Source organism: Nerophis lumbriciformis, linkage group LG17 (genome assembly GCF_033978685.3).
Source record: "Nerophis lumbriciformis linkage group LG17, RoL_Nlum_v2.1, whole genome shotgun sequence".
Lineage (NCBI taxonomy): Eukaryota > Metazoa > Chordata > Actinopteri > Syngnathiformes > Syngnathidae > Nerophis > Nerophis lumbriciformis.
The window spans coordinates 40,029,983-40,046,561 of NC_084564.2; the positions used below are offsets into that span (position 1 = coordinate 40,029,983).

At 39.2% G+C, this 16,579-nt stretch overlaps 1 protein-coding gene across 3 annotated transcripts in view; it reads right to left on the reverse strand.

Annotated features, from left to right (window-relative positions):
* Positions 1-2,087: 2,087 nt before the first annotated feature.
* esamb (endothelial cell adhesion molecule b) overlaps positions 2,088-16,579 on the reverse strand; it is a 302,835-nt gene continuing 288,343 nt past the window's right edge. For all 3 annotated transcript variants that reach the window (XM_072915025.1, XM_061973192.1, XM_061973191.1), the window contains exon 7: positions 2,088-2,762. In XM_072915025.1, coding sequence (XP_072771126.1) covers positions 2,267-2,762 — 496 coding nt within the window. In that variant the 3' untranslated portion in view covers positions 2,088-2,266. The remainder of the gene's footprint in view (positions 2,763-16,579) is intronic.

A 16,579-nucleotide genomic window follows, 5' to 3' on the forward strand; every position in this document is an offset into this window, starting at 1 on the left:
TGGGAACAGGTGGGTGCCATGATTGGGTATAAAAGTAGATTCCATGAAATGCTCAGTCATTCACAAACAAGGATGGGGCGAGGGTCACCACTTTGTCAACAAATGCGTGAGCAAATTGTTGAACAGTTTAAGAACAACCTTTCTCGACCAGCTATTGCAAGGAATTTAGGGATTTCACCATCTACGGTCCGTAATATCATCAAAGGGTTCAGAGAATCTGGAGAAATCACTGCACGTAAGCAGCTAAGCCCGTGACCTTCCATCCCTCAGGCTGTACTGCATCAACAAGCGACAACAGTGTGTAAAGGATATCACCACATGGGCTCAGGAACACTTCAGAAACCCACTGTCAGTAACTACAGTTGGTCGCTACATCTGTAAGTGCAAGTTAAAACTCTCCTATGCAAGGCGAAAACCGTTTATCAACAACACCCAGAAACGCAGTCGGCTTCACTGGGCCTGAGCTAATCTAATGATGCAAAGTGGAAAAGTGTTCTGTGGTCTGACGAGTCCACATTTCAAATTGTTTTTTGGAAACTGTGGACGTCGTGTCCTCCGGACCAAAGAGGAAAAGAACCATCCGGATTGTTATAGGCGCAAAGTGTAAAAGCCAGCATGTGTGATGGTATGGGGGTGTATTAGTGGCCAAGACATGGGTAACTTACACATCTGTGAAGGCACCATTAATGCTGAAAGGTACATACAGGTTTTGGAGCAACATTTGTTGCCATCCAAGCAACATTACCATGGACGCCCCTGCTTATTTCAGCAAGACAATGCCAAGCCACGTGTTACATCAACGTGGCTTCATAGTAAAAGAGTGCGGGTACTAGACTGGCCCGCCTGCAGTCCAGACCTGTCTCCCATTGAAAATGTGTGGCGCATTATGAAGCCTAAAATAGCACAACGGAGACCCCCGGACTGTTGAACAACTTAAGCTGTACATCAAGCAAGAATGGGAAAGAATTCCACCTGAGAAGCTTCAAAAATGTGTCTCCTCAGTTCCCAAACGTTTACTGAGTGTTGTTAAAAGGAAAGGCCATGTAACACAGTGGTGAACATGCCCTTTCCCAACTACTTTGGCACGTGTTGCAGCCATGAAATTCTAAGTTAATTATTATTTGCAAAAATGAGTTTGAACATCAAATATGTTGTCTTTGTAGCATATTCAACTGAATATGAAATATATAATATATATAATATAATATAATAATATAATATAATATAATATAATATAATTAATAATATATATATATATATATATTTATATATAATATTATAATATAATAATATAATATAATATAATATATATAATATAAAATGAGTTTGAATATATATAATATAAAATGAGTTTGAACATCAAATATGTTGTCTTTGTAGCATATTCAACTGAATATGAAATATATAATATATATATATAATATATATAATATAATATAATAATAATATAATATAATTAATAATTTTTATATATATATATATATATATATTTATATATATATATATAATATTATAATATAATAATATAATATAATATAATATAAAATGAGTTTGAATATATATAATATAAAATGAGTTTGAACATCAAATATGTTGTCTTTGTAGCATATTCAACTGAATATGAAATATATAATATATATAATATAATATAATAATATAATATAATATAATATAATATAATTAATAATATATATATATATATATATTTATATATAATATTATAATATAATAATATAATATAATATAATATATATAATATAAAATGAGTTTGAATATATATAATATAAAATGAGTTTGAACATCAAATATGTTGTCTTTGTAGCATATTCAACTGAATATGAAATATATAATATATATATATAATATATATAATATAATATAATAATAATATAATATAATTAATAATTTTTATATATATATATATATATATTTATATATATATATATAATATTATAATATAATAATATAATATAATATAATATAAAATGAGTTTGAATATATATAATATAAAATGAGTTTGAACATCAAATATGTTGTCTTTGTAGCATATTCAACTGAATATGGGTTGAAAAGGATTTGCAAATCATTGTATTCCGTTTATATTTACATCTAACACAATTTCCCAACTCATGGAAACGGGGTTTGTACAACAAGTGTTCGAAACAAACGTCTGTAGAAAAAGAAAATGTGCAGAGTCAGCAAAAGAAGCACAAACAAGCTTTGAAATGGTTTCCTTCAACAAGGCAAATGTTCCAAACTCGCAGCGCTACACCAGGGAGCCTGCTTGGCTGTGAGCAGGCACCATGACGGCCACCGTACCCGCCCGGGTCAGCGTAGACGCGCTGGCCTGCGGGGACACCGTGAAGGGGGGCGGCATCTGAGGCTGAGCCCCTTCAGTCCGGTCGGGCACGGCCACCAGGGGGCCGCGGAGGACCTGGGGAGGGGCTCCGTTTGCGCTTGGGGGCCGCTTGTGTTTACGCGACGGGGTCCCGCCCACGTTGTAGCCCGGGAGTCCCTGCAGGGTGGTGGCCTCGCCGGGTCGCAGCTGGTAGGCGTTGATGACGGAGCCCGTGTCCGTGGTGGAGGACGGGGTGTAGGGGTAGTGGAAGTTGGGCTGACGGTGGTGGTGGTGGTGGTGGTGGTGATGATCCCCGGGGCGAGGGCTGGTGGCGATGGACGACAACGTGCCGTTTTTGGACACGATGTCTGAACCCGTGTTGCTCTTTGCCCAGGACACTCGCTTTGGGGCCTGGGCGTCCTCCCTGGAAGGAGAAGGTTGCCCAACATCGTATACAGTCGCCATCAAAACTTTACATACACTCTAAAGAACATCATGTCATGGCTGTCTTCTGGACAATGCTGAAGAAACAAGTTCATCTCAGAAAATGTTGTCAAGAGGAGTGGTCAAACATTCAAGCAGAAGCTTGTGGATGGCTACCAAAAGTGCCTTATTGCAGTGAAACTTGCCAAGGGACATTTTTTATTATTTATTTTATTTTAATAATTTTTAATAATATTATTTATTTTATTTTAATAATTATTTATTATTATTATTGCAGTGAAACTTGCCAAGGGACATTTTTTATTATTTATTTTATTTTAATAATTTTTTTTTTTTTTTTTTTTTTTTTTTTTTTTTTTTGTCCTGTCCAGCTTCTCAGGCAAATCATATAGTTGATGTAGATGCCCATGTCGGCTGTTCAGATTTACTTTACAAAAGAGAAGTGTAGGATACTTCTCTTGTTGCCTTATTTGTATTTGACTTTATTAAATGTATTTATATTATCATTTAGTGCAGCCGGGCCGGAGCAGGAGGGGATAGAAAGAGAAAAAAAAAAGAAGACAGAGGGGGAAATTGTGGGGACAAGAGGGGGATTAGACAGAGAGACAAAAACAACAACAGCAAACAACAACAACAACAACAATAGAGCAACATCAGCAAATATGACATGTACAAATATGATGGTAAAAGTAATAGCAAATAAGCAGTTAGCGAAAAATAAAAAATAATACAGAAATGACAATGAGCATTATTACACTACAAATGGATCAATACAAATACCAATAGAAATAGCGCTATTGATAATGAACAATACCAATAATTTACCTTTATTATCAACAATACAGTTGTTTAAATACAACAATACATATACGTAATGATAACTTGAGATACGAAAGAATGCAGAAAAATGGAGGGGGAGAAAGAGAAGCAACCTACATTAACCTTGTAGATTGTTATAGTCACAATAGGTTAAGCTTTGTCAGTGTGCCATGTGTTACACCCAGTTTACCCTAGGGCAACAATGTTAATATATGTTTGATGAAACGTGATTATGTGCATGAGTGTAAGTATGCATATGTACTTGTATATGTACAGAATGTGTATATGTGTTTGTACAATGAATGTATATGTACAGAATGTGTATATGTGTTTGTACAGTGAATGTATATGTACAGTATGTGTATGTTTGTATATTGAATGTGCGTGTGGATGTACGAACATTAGGTAGGTAAATATGTACTGTATTTGTGTATGTATGTGGGAGCGTAGGTACCTATGTACGTATGTGAGCATACGTGAATTTGCATGTACAATACATTCGACTCCCAGAGTGCGTGGGAGCCAGAGCACGGCCCCATCACCCCCGAGAGCCCAACCCACAAACAGGAGGCGTGGTGCCCAGGGAACCAGGGACCACCGCCCCCACGCAGCCAAGCCGGCCAGCGACAGGAACCCCAGAGCCCGACCCACCGTACCGCCCACAAGGGCCAGCAGCAGGCCGCAGACAGACGCACCCGGCGGAGGACAGGGCACGAGAAAAGCAGGGGACAGCCAGACCCCAAGCCAGCGAGAGACCACACCCCACACGGGCAGAAAGGCGAGACGCCCCGCCCGAAGGACCCAGAGACTCCCCGCAACCGGACGGGAAGACCGCCCCCGCCCCACCGGCAACCGGGCCCCCACGAGCCCACCCCCCACCCCCGGAGAGCGCGGCGAGGCCAGCCCCCGGCCACCCCACCCAAACCGGCCGCCGCAGGACCACCCAGGCACAGGGCCACGGGAACCACCCACCCCACCCGCAGGGACCCCAACGATGGAGATGGAACAACCAGCAACCGCCCCGCCGAGCCCCCCCCCTGAGGGAGGGGAAAAATTAAAAAATAATATTAATAAAATATATTTTAAAAATAAATAAATAAATTAATTAATTAATTAAAAAAAAAAAAAGAATTAAAAGAAGATCACAGACATGCTGACAAACAAGGTCACTACCCCAGCAACTGGCCGACTCGCAGCACCTCGGAATACCTTGCAGCACCAAGCTACCACAATAGACGCAGGGACTAGGTCCAACAGGCCCCAACCAAGACGGGCACCCGGAAGGGATGGACAGCGGGACCCAGGAGCTCCAGACACGCAGTTCGGATGCAGTAGCCTGAGGCGTCGACCCCCGTCTGACAGGCAGGCCCAGAGCGTACCCCCAGAAATATACATACATACATACATACACACATACACATACACATACACACATACACGTATACATACCCACACATACACATATATACATATACATACACATATGTACACATACACATATATAAACATACATACATACACACACATATACATACATATACACAGTTCGTCAGCCCCGACAGCCATCACGCGCGCGCGCTGCCACCAGTCACAACATCAGCCACACCCCTGCACCAGACCCAGCAGCCACGGGCGCCCACACCACAAACAAACGGCAGCAGAAACAGCAGCCGCAATAACCCCAGACAGCCAGCACCAGCCAATCAAATTAAAGCGATCAAAGAAAAACTGCGACCAGCAACCACACGCCACCAGGGCCACGGAGACCAGCCGGCGCCAGCCCGCCGGTCAGCCCGAACGCCAACACGCAAACAAGAGACACCAACAACCCCCCCAACCAAAAGGCCCCCCACCCCAACCCAAACCCGCACAAACACACCACCGCCCAAACAACCGGGACACAGCATCCAGACCAGACACGGGGGCTGCGCCGCCACCACACCAAGTCACCAACAGAGACCCCACAGCGCAAGGTCGGGCCACACGGGCACGGACCCCATCCAACAGGAAGTGAGACCCGCGCGACGCCACACACAAATAAATAATAAGATTAAAAAAAAATGAAATAAAATAAAAATAAAAAAATAAAATAAAAAATAAAATTTAAAAAATAAAATAAAATAAAAATGAGTAATAATAAAAATAAAAATAATAAATACATTAAAAATTAAAAATATATATATAACAATAATAAATGAATAAAAGCCTGGCAGGCCACCAGACCGCAGTCCCCGCCGGCCGACGAGGCAATGAGGGGTGCGCCGAACCCCAAACCCCCCATGCATGTGTACAAGGCCCCCAGAGTGTCTACTGTGTAGTTAAAATTAGGAGGTCAGCCGTTACAGCCGACCTCCAGTCCCTATTGATGTGTGTACTGTAGCGTGAGTGAGATATGTATGCTTGTGGGAACTAATAATGCGATTAAAATTGGGGGACATCAAGGTCATGGTGGGTCCCAACCAAACCAAGCCCCCCAAATCCTAAGTGTCTAATATGCAGCTAAGATTGAGGGATGGACGAGCAGGGGACAAGAAAGGAGGACTGGAGCCCCATTGGAGGCATCCTCAACCCCCCGCCATGCCTCCCCGCAGGACAATCCCCAAAGTCCTATATATGTGTGACTGTGTGCGCTATAAGTAGGAGGAGTAGAGGGCCCGGACATCCCCCCAGTCCACGCGGCCGACAACCAGGAACTACGGCCAGGAGGCCGCCACAGCCCGTGACCCACACCAGACCACTTTAACGTGACGCCACGCGAGCCCCTCCCCCCGCCAAACAAAGCCAGCCCCCGCCCGCCCCAACCCAACCCTGCAGAGCCCATACCGGCAACCAAACGCAGAGAAACCGCACAGCCCCCACGCCCAATGCAAACACCGCATCCCGGCCATCCACACAGCAACGTGCCCATACGAGTCCCGGCCAGGGGAAGGAGCCCCCCAACGGGGGAAGAAGCCAATGCATCCCGTCCGCCTGCCAGCCCCCAAACCAGCCGGCAAGCCAACGCCAGCCATCCCCACAACCCCACAAGCGCACAGACACCAGCCACAGTCCCCCAACCACTCCAACCCAACACAGCGATGCCAACCGCTGGTATCACCGCAGCAACCATCACCACCACCGCCCGTCCGCAGCATAAACACCCGCGGCCGCCGAAACCAAAACAAAAAAGCGACCGACCCCGTAAACCACAACAACGCACACCCCCGGCTACCACCGAGGCCACCAACCCACCTACCCCAACTCATCCACAGCCAGGCCAATTGAGCCACCGGACATCCACACCCATGCACACACCTACACATTCATATACACATACATACACACATACATATATGCATATACATATACATACACATACACACATTTCCACACGTATGCATATACATATAAACATACACATCCACACATATATACACATTAATACACCCACACACATATACATAAGCCCACATATACACAAACACATACATACACAACACACACAAAAAAAAAATAATAAAAAAAAAAAATAAATAAATAAAAAAAAAAAAATAAAAAAAAAAAATAAAGCCTTTAAATAAAATAAAATAAATAAAAATAAACAAGAGGCCTGGTCGCCAACAGTGCCCAACGCCACCAAACCCCGCAGCCCCTCCCGCACGTCCAGGCCCCCCCCGCCCACCACCCACCAGGCATCCCATCCGGCAAAAAGCCATAAGGGCCCAGCCCTGCGTCCACAGCCGGCATGCCACGGCACCTCAGCAGACCCGGCGCCGCGATCAGCAATACACACCGGGGCAGCGACACATACATATGTACCTACATACATACACACAGATTTCACCATACATATATACAAACGTACACACACCCACATACACGCGTACCCATATATAATTTAACAGAATAAGTTAAATATATTAAATAGATTAAAAATAAATAAATAAATAAATAATAATAATAATAATAATAATAATAATAATAATAATAATTATATATATATATATATATATATATATATATATACATACACACATACATATATATATATACACATACATACACATACATATATACATACATACATACATACATTCATACATACATACATATATACATACATACATATACATACATACACATACATACATACATATATATATATATATATACACATAAAATAAATTAAAATAAATAAATAAAATTAATAAAAAAATAAGGGCAGAGTAAAACACAGGAGGGGGACTCCCGCAGGGCAGTCGGGCAGCACCGCCGGGGCCCCAACAAGGGAGGCAAGCAGTCCCCCCAACCCGGCACCAGGCAGGCCCGCACAGCCGCAGCGCAGGGCGACCCCGGGCAGACCCCGCCCCGCGCCCCAGGGGAAGGAGGAAGCCCACGGACAACCGGAGCCAGCGGGGCACGAGCCGACCCCCGCCCGACAGCGGCAAGACCCCAGCCCCACGGGCGCAACCCCCCGCCCAACCACCCACGGGAGGGACAGCCCCCCCAACCAACCCAAGGCGGCCGCCCACAGCCCCACCCGCACCCCAACACCCGCCTAGGCACCTCCACCCACCCCCAGCCACCAGACCACCCACGGATCGGCCCGCCAGGCCGGAACCAGGAAACACACCCCAGGCCCCCCGACCCCGCGGCACACGGCCCCCCCGGCACCCAGGACCCCCCACCCACGGAGCAAGACCCCCGGGACAGAGCCCCAGCCCCGGCCCCCAAGGGAGTCAGGTCAGAAAATTAATTAGCGGTGCCCAAAGAGATCGGAATTCTGTCAGTTGTTGGTTTGATTCAGCAGACATTCTTTCCATAACTACATAATCTAATAAAATGTTTTTGTAAAGGTTTATACATAAATTATTTTTTGATTTCCAATTTATGAGAATAGTTTTCTTGGCGATGCCCAACGCATTTATAAGGAGGTATGTTTTGTTTATATCAAGATCAGTTGCGGAGAGATCACCCAACAGGCAGAGTGCGGGGGAGATGGGAATAGGAATCTCTAACGCTAATGATAGGTTCTCGCACACTCCAAGCCAAAAGTTACTCACGGGAGCACAGGACCACATTGAATGCAAGTAATTATCTATCTTATTATCTGAGCAGTGTACACAGATGTTAGAGTCAGCTAAACCCATTTTATACATTCTTAGACCGGTGTAATGTATTCTGTAAAGTATTTTGAGCTGAATCAGTCGTACATTTGGATTCTTAATCAAACGAGTAGTATTGAGGCATATTTGTTTCCAGAATTCTGGGTCACAGCTTGTTGATACGTCTGAGTGCCATTTAGAAGTTGGAATACTTATTGTGTTATCTATTTTTGATAAGAGAGCATATAATTTGGATAAAGCTTTGGGGGCAGATGTTTTGAAGAATTTAACGGTCGTAGGATTAGTTTCCCATGTTGTTTTGTTGAATCTTGCGCTGATTACAGATTTGATTTGTATATATTCTAGAAATTTATTAGGATTGATTGCATATTGTGTTATTAAACTTTTAAAAGAGATAAAACTGTTTGCATTGATGATATCCCCAAGGCATCCGACTCCCTTATCATACCATGTTGGAAAGTTCAATGGCTTCTTGTTTAAAAGAAAATCAGGATTATTCCAAATAGGCGTAAATTGGCATGGAGTGAGCGGGGACCCAGTTATTATCAAAAACTCCCACCAAGCTGTTAAGGTAGTGCGTATATTAATACTTTTAAAGCAGTTGTGTTTTCGGAGAATTTGGCTAATAAAGGGCAAGTTAGAAATTGGGATCTCCTGGCTAAGTGATTGTTCAATCTCTAACCATAAACTATCTAATAAAGTGGGATTGATCCATTTTAATATATATTGTAGTTTATTTGCAAGGAAATAATAGGAAAAGTTTGGGAGTTCTAGATTTTAATAATTTTTAATAATATTATTTATTTTATTTTAATAATTATTGATTATTATTATTGCAGTGAAACTTGCCAAGGGACATTTTTTATTATTTATTTTATTTTAATAATTTTTAATACTATTATTTATTTTATTTTAATAATTATTTATTATTATTATTGCAGTGAAACTTGCCAAGGGACATTTTTTATTATTTATTTTATTTTAATAATTTTTAATACTATTATTTATTTTATTTTAATAATTATTTATTATTATTATTGCAGTGAAACTTGCCAAGGGACATTTTTTATTATTTATTTTATTTTAATAATTTTTAATAATATTATTTATTTTATTTTAATAATTATTTATTATTATTATTGCAGTGAAACTTGCCAAGGGACATTTTTTATTATTTATTTTATTTTAATAATTTTTAATACTATTATTTATTTTATTTTAATAATTATTTATTATTATTATTGCAGTGAAACTTGCCAAGGGACATTTTTTATTATTTATTTTATTTTAATAATTTTTAATAATATTATTTATTTTATTTTAATAATTATGTATTATTATTATTGCAGTGAAACTTGCCAAGGGACAATTTTTATTATTTATTTTATTTTAATAATTTTTAATACTATTATTTATTTTATTTTAATAATTATTTATTATTATTATTGCAGTGAAACTTGCCAAGGGACATTTTTTATTATTTATTTTATTTTAATAATTTTTAATAATATTATTTATTTTATTTTAATAATTATTTATTATTATTATTGCAGTGAAACTTGCCAAGGGACATTTTTTATTATTTATTTTATTTTAATAATTTTTAATAATATTATTTATTTTATTTTAATAATTATTTATTATTATTATTGCAGTGAAACTTGCCAAGGGACATTTTTTTTTACCACTTTTGAGGTGTGTTTGGGGTCATTGTCCTGTTGGAACACCCAACTGCGCCCAAGACCCAACCTCCGGGCTGATGATTTTAGCTTGTCCTGAAGAATTTGGAGGTAATCCTCCTTTTTTCATAGTCCCATTTACTCTCTGTAAAGCAGCAGTTCCATTGGCAGCAAAACAGGCCCAGAGCATAATACTACCACCACCATGCTTGACGGTAGGTCTGGTGTTCCTGGGATTAAAAGCCTCACCTTTTCTCCTCCAAACATATTGCTGGGTATTGTGGCCAAACAGCTCCATTTTTGTTTCATTTGACCACAGAACTTTCCTCCAGAAGGTCTGGTCTTTGTCCATGTGATGTCAGATGAAACAAAACACCATGCCTACCGTCAAGCATGGTGGTGGTAGTATTATGCTCTGGGCCTGTTTTGCTGCCAATGGAACTGCTGCTTTACAGAGAGTAAATGGGACAATGAAAAAGGAGGATTACCTCCAAATTCTTCAGGACAAGCTAAAATCATCAGCCCGGAGGTTGGGTCTTGGGCGCAGTTGGGTGTTCCAACAGGACAATGACCTCAAAAGTGGTAAAAAATGTCCCTTGGCAAGTTTACCTGCAATAAGGCACTTTTGGTAGCCATCCACAAGCTTCTGCTTGAATTTTTGACCACTCCTCTTGACAAAATTGGTGCAGTTCAGCTAAAAGTGTTGGTTTTTCTGACATGGACTTGTTTCTTCAGCATTGTCCACACGTTTAAGTCAGGACTTTGGGAAGGCCATTCTAAAACCTTCATTTTAGTCTGATTTTGCCATTCCTTTACCACTTTTGAGGTGTGTTTGGGGTCATTGTCCTGTCGGAACACCCAACTGCGCCCAAGACCCAACCTCCGCGCTGATGATTTTAGCTTGTCCTGAAGAATTTGGAGGTAATCCTCCTTTTTTCATTGTCACAACATCCGTAAACAGCAATGTTGTGACACTTTTAAACAGGACAATACTGCCATCTACTGTACATGCATATGTGACCCACCCATAATGTGTCACATTTTTGTGTTGATTTATTTATTTTATTTTGTGGTTTGAATTCGTTTTTGGAGCTGTCATTACACATTTATCAGTATTCACATTGGTCAGTAGGGGGCAGTAGGGCGTTTCTTCCCAATTGAATGCTATCACCTGCAGACCGGAAGTGTCTTGTCATTCTGATGAGCGCGACCAGTCTGTGAACAATTGAATCGTCCTGTGTGCTTTTTCCTCCTGTATAACAGGTTAGTTTTGGTGAATCAACTCACTGAATAATATCCATGTGATCTTTATAAGTTGAAGTACACATTCTGATGGTGGAACCTAACTCTAAAGTGTTTGTGAGTTGTAGTTTGTATTTGTGAATGAATCCAGTGCACAGCTGCAGTAATCAATACAAAAAGGCGACGTGAGTGCGCAATGTTTATATAGGGACTTCTGATCCTAATTCAGACTCCCAAATTAGAGCTCCCGTTTTCTTATTGATTTTATAATGTATATTTGTATAATGTGTGTGTTCTGAAATAGTGACAGAGAATAGAACAAGGATGGACAATTCAACCCTTAACTCAACAATGAGTAGATGAGTGTTATGTGTGTGTATATGTGTAAATAAATGAACACTGAAATTCAAGTATTTCTTTTATTTATATATATATATATATATATATGTAATAAAATATATATATTGCTAGAATTCACTGAAAGTCAAGTATTTCTTATATATATATATATATCTTAACCACGCCCCCCAACCCCCAAACCCCACCTCCCGAAATCGGAGGTCTCAAGGTTGGCAAGTATGCCAATCACTCTGTCACAAACAACAAGTATGTGCTCCAATCACTCTGTCACAAACAAGTATGTGCTCCAATCACTCTGTCACAAACAAGTATGTGCTCCAATCACTCTGTCACAAACAACAAGTATGTGCTCCAATCACTCTGTCACAAACAACAAGTATGTGGAAAATCCTCTAAATCAGGAAAAAAAAACAAAGTTGATTTTGGAACTGGAAAAATTCCCGGTTTTCCTGAATTTCCAGGAATTCCATAATACCATTTCTCAATTCAACATGTTATTACTTCAAAATTTCTCGACCGCTTTGAACATTTTCAACACCAGACTATTCAAGTTTTTTAACATTTTCCAAAAAATTCCCTCTTTTCCCGAAATTCCCATTGTAATCAATAGGACATTCTTCAAAGTTCCACAATTTCCACATTTTTCATCTGATTCAAACTGTTCCAACTTCAAAATATTCAGCCTGTTCAGGAATTGTGTGCTCTAATTCAACAATTCTAAAATTTGTTTCCCAGATTTCCCATAATTCCTTTTTTTGGGGCATTTTCCCCATTTAAAATGAATTGGCCATTTTTCAAACTTCCACCATTTCCACATTTTTCAACCTATTCAAACCATTCCACCTTCAACACATTCCACCATCCTGGAAATTCAAACTATCATTTTCCAAGTTCAAAAAAATTCCAGGATTTTCCAGAATTCCTGCTTTTCCAAAGCCCTATTTCCACCCTTTTTTCTGGCAACTCCTCCTCCCACATTTTTCAAAGCATTTCAACCGTTCCACCGTCAAAAAATCCTCTAAATCAGGAAAAAAAAACAAAGTTGATTTTGGAACTGGAAAAATTCCCGGTTTTCCTGAGTTTCCAGGAATTCCATAATACCATTTCTCAATTCAACATGTTATTACTTCAAAATTTCTCGACCGCTTTGAACATTTTCAACACCAGACTATTCAAGTTTTTTTTTACCATTTTCCAAAAAATTCCCTCTTTTCCCGAAATTCCCATTGTAATCAATGGGACATTCTTCAAAGTTCCACAATTTCCACATTTTTCATCTGATTCAAACTGTTCCAACTTCAAAATATTCAGCCTGTTCAGGAATTGTGTGCTCTACTTCAACAATTCTAAATTTTTTCCCCCCAGATTTCCCATAATTCCTTTTTTTGGGGCATTTTCCCCATTTAAAATGAATTGGCCATTTTTCAAACTTCCACCATTTCCACATTTTTCAACCTATTCAAACCATTCCACCTTCAACACATTCCACCATCCTGGAAATTCAAACTATCATTTTCCAAGTTCAAAAAAACTCCAGGATTTTCCAGAATTCCTGCTTTTCCAAAGCCCTATTTCCACCCTTTTTTCTGGCGACTACTCCTCCCATGTTTTTCAACGCATTTCAACCGTTCCACCGTCAAAAAATCCTCTTAATCAGGACAAAAAACTAAGTTATTTTTATAACTGGAAAAATTCCCGGTTTTCCAGGAATTACGTAATACCATTTCTCAATTCAACATGTTATTACTTCAACATTTCTCGACCCATTTGAACATTTTCAACACCAGACTTCAAGTTTTTTATCATTTTCAAAAAAATGTCCTCTTTTCCCGAAATTCCCATTGAAATCAATGGGGCATTCTTCAAAGTTCCACAATTTCCACATTTTTCATCTGATTGAAACTGTTCCAACTTCAAAATATAACTTCAAAAAAATCCCGGATTTCCCATAATTCCTTTTTTTTTTGCATTTTCCCCATTCAAAATAAATTGGCCATTTTTTAAACTTCCACCATTTCCACATTTTTCAACCTATTCAACCCATTCCACCTTCAACACATTCCACCATCATGGAAATTAAAACTACCCTTATTCCAAATTCCAAAAAATTCCCGAAATTCCCCAATACCATTTACTACTTCAACATTTCTTGCCCGATTTAAACAATTCCAACACCAACCAATTCAGCTCATTTACTACTTCGACATTTCTCAACCCATTTGAACATTTTCAACACCAGACTATTCAAGTTTTTTACCATTTTCAAAAAAATTCCCTCTTTTCCCGAAATTTCAATGGGACATCCTTCAAAGTTCCACAATTTCCACATTTTTCATCTGATTCAAACTGTTCCAACTTCAAAATATTCAGCCTGTTCAGGAATTGTGTGCTCTACTTCAACAATTCTAAATTTTTTTCCCCAGATTTCCCATAATTCCTTTTTTTGGGGCATTTTCCCCATTTAAAATGAATTGGCCATTTTTCAAACTTCCACCATTTCCACATTTTTCAACCTATTCAAACCATTCCACCTTCAACACATTCCACCATCCTGGAAATTCAAACTATCATTTTCCAAGTTCAAAAAAACTCCAGGATTTTCCGGAATTCCTGCTTTTCCAAAGCCCTATTTCCACCCTTTTTTCTGGCAACTACTCCTCCCACATTTTTCAAAGCATTTCAACCGTTCCACCGTCAAAAAATCCTCTAAATCAGGAAAAAAAAAAAAGAGTTGATTTTGGAACTGGAAAAATTCCCGGTTTTCCTGAGTTTCCAGGAATTCCATAATACCATTTCTCAATTCAACATGTTATTACTTCAAAATTTCTCGACCGCTTTGAACATTTTCAACACCAGACTTTTCAAGTTTTTTACCATTTTCCAAAAAATTCCCTCTTTTCCCGAAATTCCCATTGTAATCAATGGGACATTCTTCAAAGTTCCACAATTTCCACATTTTTCATCTGACTCAAACTGTTCCAACTTCAAAATATTCAGCCTGTTCAGGAATTGTGTGCTCTACTTCAACAATTCTAAAAAAAATTTCCCCAGATTTCCCATAATTCCTTTTTTGGGGCATTTTCCCCATTTAAAATGAATTTGCCATTTTTCAAACTTCCACCATTTCCACATTTTTCAACCTTTCAAACCATTCCACCTTCAACACATTCTACCATCCTGGAAATTCAAACTATCATTTTCCAAGTTCAAAAAAACTCCAGGATTTTCCGGAATTCCTGCTTTTCCAAAGCCCTATTTCCACCCTTTTTTCTGGCAACTACTCCTCCCACATTTTTCAAAGCATTTCAACCGTTCCACCGTCAAAAAATCCTCTAAATCAGGAAAAAAAAAAAAAAGAGTTGATTTTGGAACTGGAAAAATTCCCGGTTTTCCTGAGTTTCCAGGAATTCCATAATACCATTTCTCAATTCAACATGTTATTACTTCAAAATTTCTCGACCGCTTTGAACATTTTCAACACCAGACTATTCAAGTTTTTTTTTACCATTTTCCAAAAAATTCCCTCTTTTCCCGAAATTCCCATTGTAATCAATGGGACATTCTTCAAAGTTCCACAATTTCCACATTTTTCATCTGATTCAAACTGTTCCAACTTCAAAATATTCAGCCTGTTCAGGAATTGTGTGCTCTACTTCAACAATTCAATTTTTTTTCCCCCAGATTTCCCATAATTCCTTTTTTTGGGGCATTTTCCCCATTTCTACAACTCTTATTTGATTGTGACATAGTGATTGGAGCACATACTTGTTGTTTGTGACAGAGAAATGCGTTGAAAAACAGGGAAGGAGTCGTCGCCAGAAAACAGGGTGGAAATAGGGCTTTGGAAAAGCAGGAATTCCGTAAAATCCTGGAATTTTTTTGAACTTGGAAAATGATAGTTTGAATTTCAAGGATGGTGGAATGTGTTGAAGGTGGGATGCTTTGAATAGGTTGAAAAATGGGGAAATGGTGGAAGGTTGAAAAATGGCCAATTCATTTTAAATGGGGAAAATGCCCCAAAAAAAGGAATTATGGGAAATCTGGGAAACATTTTTTAGAATTGTTGAAGTAGAGCACACAATTCCTGAACAGGCTGAATATTTTGAAGTTGGAACAGTTTGAATCAGATGAAAAATGTGGAAATTGTGGAACTTTGAAGAATGTCCCATTGAAATTTCAGGAAAAGAGGGAATTTTTTTGAAAATGGTAAAAAACTTGAATAGTCTGGTGTTGAAAATGTTCAAATGGGTTGAGAAATGTCGAAGTAGTAAATGAGCTGAATTGGTTGGTGTTAGAATTGTTTAAATCGGGCAAGAAATGTTGAAGTAGTAAATGGTATTAGGGAATTTCGGGAATTTTTTGGAACTTGGAAAAAGGGTAGTTTGAATTTCCAGGATGGTGGAATGTGTTGAAGGTGGAATGGTTTGAATAGGTTGAAAAATTTGGAAATGGTGGAAGTTTAAAAAATGGCCAATTCATTTTAAATGGGGAAACATGCCCCAAAAAAGGAATTATGGGAAATCTGGGAATTTTTTTTTAGAATTGTTGAAGTAGAGCACACAATTCCTGAACAGGCTGAATATTTTGAAGTT